This window comes from Crocuta crocuta, unplaced genomic scaffold (genome assembly GCF_008692635.1).
Source record: "Crocuta crocuta isolate KB4526 unplaced genomic scaffold, BGI_CrCroc_1.0 scaffold36, whole genome shotgun sequence".
Classification (NCBI taxonomy): domain Eukaryota; kingdom Metazoa; phylum Chordata; class Mammalia; order Carnivora; family Hyaenidae; genus Crocuta; species Crocuta crocuta.
In genome coordinates, this window is record NW_027532203.1 from 11199248 (window position 1) to 11203490 (window position 4243).

Below are 4243 nucleotides of genomic sequence, written 5' to 3' on the forward strand. Positions count from 1 at the left end.
TCAAATCAATTTGACATTAGAAAATGAATTATACATAACTATTAATTCTGAAATAATTAATATTATTAATTCAGAAATAATAATTATTTCCAGTAATGGTGACATAGAATTTGGGACCAGATGTCAAACTTGACAGAAAAAAAATATTTTTTTAGAACAAGTACTTATTTATAAGTAGAATACTAGTTTAATTTTCTTGTCTTCTTTAAATGTCATTCCTCTTGAGAATGTTACCCAATAATTTTTATTTTTACAGGCATAGTTCTATAATTATGGGCATCATCACCCTCTGCTTCATGCTACGGCTATTAAATAATTATCTTAAAATAGACTCTGAAGAAATTCTTGTTAAATAACTGACAATGACAGAATCTTGGCAAAAGTAAGTCAATCCTATAACTGGAAAGAGAACAGATACCGAAAAAAAAAATCCAAAACAGAATACCTGTAGGATTTCATAAAGACTAAGTATTCCCTATTATGGAATTGCAGGGGACATCCCAATTTGAATTCAAAGAAGAGTTAATAAAATGACCATAGAAGTTTATCAGATTTTGCCACAGCAAGGATTATATTGTTTCTGCTCACTTTACTTTCAGTTAAAACATTTTTGACCTTAGCTAAAGGCTCTCTATCCCCATGGCTCAGGCACTGAGGTCACGAAGAGCATGGTAGAGAAAAATACCATTGGAGGGAACACCCAAGCATGATGGATCTTAGAAGCTGTCCTTACACTACAGAAGTCAGAGGCACTGAGCAATTAACACTGAGAATTTTCCAAGAACATTTTAGACAATCCTTTGGATCTGTGTTCCTAAAACTGATTCAAAACCAAATGTAGACTGTAGAGAGAGAGGCTCAAGGGGAGAATGGGAGACTGGGATTTAGGATTTCTAATGTTTGTAATTTAAAAATATACACAGAATATGGCAAAATGAAATTTAATTGGCCAATTTTATAGGAAGAGGAACCATCCTATCAAAATTATATACTCATGATCAAAAGAGAAAATTTGAAGCATGATGCCTTTGTTATTGGTAAAACTGACAAATATTTAAATAATAGTTTAATAGGAGTTCCTTAGGCTTATCAGAAACAAAGGTAAAAAACAGTGTAATATCAATTTAGACACAATAATAAGAATAGGCCAATGGAAAATATGTTTGTGATGACTTTTCTTAAAAAGGCAGTTTTATGTGAAAAAATAAAATGACTAACCAACTTTTTAGAGGTAAGATACAGCTCCACTCCAACCCTACCCCCAAATATACCTCGAGGGTGGGTATTTTGCCTGTGGCAAAATGTAAACAAATGTTAAATATATTGTTTTATGGCATGAGGCATCAATTTTTATGTGACGAATGACATGAAAATTCAGAGAGACCATAAAATCAATCCATCATTCTGAAATTGTTGATCTACAAAATGACACGCCTGTATTTTTACAATTGATTCAAAACCAGGAGTGGCTGTGGAGGGTAGAAATGTGATTCCGAGTTTCCATTGCTTTTGTAAATGAAAAAGGAACCCACAATTATTATCACTTTTTGTTTTCGTATTACTGACATATTTTATCTAAAAAAACAAGTAAGGCTAAATAGGTTTTTTTTACTGCATTTTTAAAGAAATATTTAATAATGGTAACCTTTAATTTCTCCTTGTGACCATTTGCTAAGAAAAATGAAATGTGAGACTGAACAACGAATCAATTTCCAAAATTTTGTTTGAAAAGGAAACCTCTGGAGATTCTCTTAATCCCAACCGATAATGTCAACTTCTAATTGGCTGGGTGAAATTTGGCTAAATGACTCTTCCAGCCATCTGTAACAGACACATTTAATTTCATTGGTCCAAATGCTGTTTTTCCGTACTTTCATTTTTCTCCCAGGGCATTTCTTTTGTACTTTGTCATTCACAGTCCTGTTCTTGTCAATTTTCCATTTATTAAGAATATAAAAAGGACATTAATATACAATCTCCCATATTTTAGCAGAAGTCTGACTCTCACACTCTCATAACCTTATCAGCAAGTAAGCCATCCTAGGACAGCTTATTGGGTGTATACAGCCATGCCATACTTAATGATTGATTTAGCTTTCTTTATTGTGTACCCATTGTTAGCTAATATGTCCCCCCAATGCAAAGCTAAAAGGACAAAAATTCTATAAGAAGTAAATCTAATCTTTAAGAAAAAAACTATCTTTCTGTATTTTCCCTCTAGTGGACTATCCCTTTCCTCCATGTGACATAGTAATTTTTGTTCTGATTGAAAACCAATAATCATCTTGAATACTTTCTTATATACTCATCTTTATAAAAAAAAAAAACACACACAAATTGAGCATCCATGATAGTGAGACCACATAAGGAAATCTCTGATCTTGTTTGGAGGGGTCTCAGAGACAACTGGTCAATTCCTTTGAACACTGTTGACTATTCTGGTTTCTTAAAATAGATTTTTCTGGCAGAAAAGCAAGATATGCCATTATGCGTGGTCTACTCAACAACAATTTTGTGGTTTGTTGCTGTTTGGGGAAGTAATATGGGGGTTTTGGTGATCAGTTCCTATGCAGAGACTAGCAGCCACATTTCTTCTCTGCTGGTTTCTCCCCATCTAGCTTTCCAGAGTTTCCACCGTTGACAGTGTCGGGAACTTGTGTCTTCTCTACACACTGTTCCATTCGCTTCATTATTAAGTCCAGAAGGGTTTCCACAGCTTTCTCCACATTCTGGCCAGTCGCTGCACTTGTTTCAAAATAGGGTATGCTTGAACGGAAGATACGACAAATATTTTTGAGAGGAAGAAATCAGAAAAGATACAAAACAAGATGTACAAACGAGTCACACATGCAAATACCATGGCTGGCTGAAAGATTGTGTAATAATCATGATTTTGCCAGCTGAGTTGAAAATCATTCTTTTCTCAGTTACTAAAAGGGCTGCTTTTCCCTACGGGTATCACCAATGTTGTGGACAAGGAAATGGATACAGGAGGTACTCAGGGATTTGAAGCTAAGGTATTACCACTGTTTCAAAAAAATTAAGAGGTTAGAGATACCTCAACTAGTGATAAGTATTACCATTAAAATATCATTTCCCTTTTAATCAATTATCTGGAAATATGACTTAGAAATTAAGCAGGCACTGAATAGGATATACACGTAAACAAAGAGTCTATATTTATTTGGGATCAAAAGTTTCAAGAAGACACATTTTCAAAGCTCTCAGGAGAATTCTTCAGTAAAATATTGGCAGATAGGATGAAACTGTTTTAAATTTAAAGTCTGTGTTGGAACTCAATTTATAATCACAGAGGGTTATTTAACATTTTTTTAATCTGCCATTTAAGCTCAGCTTGGATGAGGATGGCAATATTATGTCCACGTTAGGTATTATTTCTGAGAGTTTTACAGCTATTTGTTGAAAGGCAGTAGAATATGGTGTTGAAGATCATGAGCTCTGATCTCAGGTTGCCTGGGTTGAATGCAAGTTCTGCTACTTAACAACTACAGGATCTTCCATTGGTTACTTAATCCTTCATCGATTCCATGCCTCAATTCTTTGTATATAAAATGGGATGACTCTAGATCTTCTACATATGGTTAGGAAGGGTTAAATGAGTTAAAGTCTAGGGACAGTTAACACATAATAATTTCATTACTTCACTCATTACATTACATTCATTCAGTCACGTAAATGACTCACCCGTATTTGTCAGCCAGGTCCCTGGCTTGCCTTTCATTGACTTCCCTCTGGTCTGGTAGGTCTGCCTTGTTGCCAATTAATACTATATCTGGATTTTCACAATAAGCATTTGCTTGCAGTTGGCCTTAGGAAGAAAGCAGATGGACCCAGCACGTTAGTTATAAACAAGTGATGTCTAATGACTGCTCATACTTCAAATTCCTTTTTGTTTTTCATATTTCATATTCCGAATCTAATTGTTCACCTCCAGCTTGGCTGCCTACTAGTTATGTTATATTAGCCAAGTCACTCCACTCTTCCAAACTGCAGCCTCCTCATTGGTAAAATGAATGAAGATAATGTCTCACAGATTGCAGATTGTTAACATAATAATAATTTATATGACCCACGTATATGGATCACATATCAGTGCTCTTCTACATCTGGGGAAAGGGACATAGCACTTCATATTATTTGTTCCTCAAATAAAAGTAGAGATTACAGAACAGATTTTTTTAAGTTTATTTATTTATTTTGCGGGGGGGGGGGGGAGTGGGAA

The 4243-nt window shown here is 34.6% G+C and overlaps 1 protein-coding gene across 1 annotated transcript in view; it reads right to left on the minus strand.

Moving 5' to 3' along the window:
* Positions 1 to 1660: 1660 nt before the first annotated feature.
* RAB27B (RAB27B, member RAS oncogene family) overlaps positions 1661 to 4243 on the minus strand; it is a 57921-nt gene continuing 55338 nt past the window's right edge. Inside the window, exons 5-6 of the mRNA XM_077777659.1 lie at positions 3706 to 3829; positions 1661 to 2766 (exon numbers count right to left, since the gene is read on the minus strand). Of these exons, the coding sequence (XP_077633785.1) occupies positions 2577 to 2766; positions 3706 to 3829 (314 nt within the window). The 3' untranslated portion in view covers positions 1661 to 2576. The remainder of the gene's footprint in view (positions 2767 to 3705; positions 3830 to 4243) is intronic.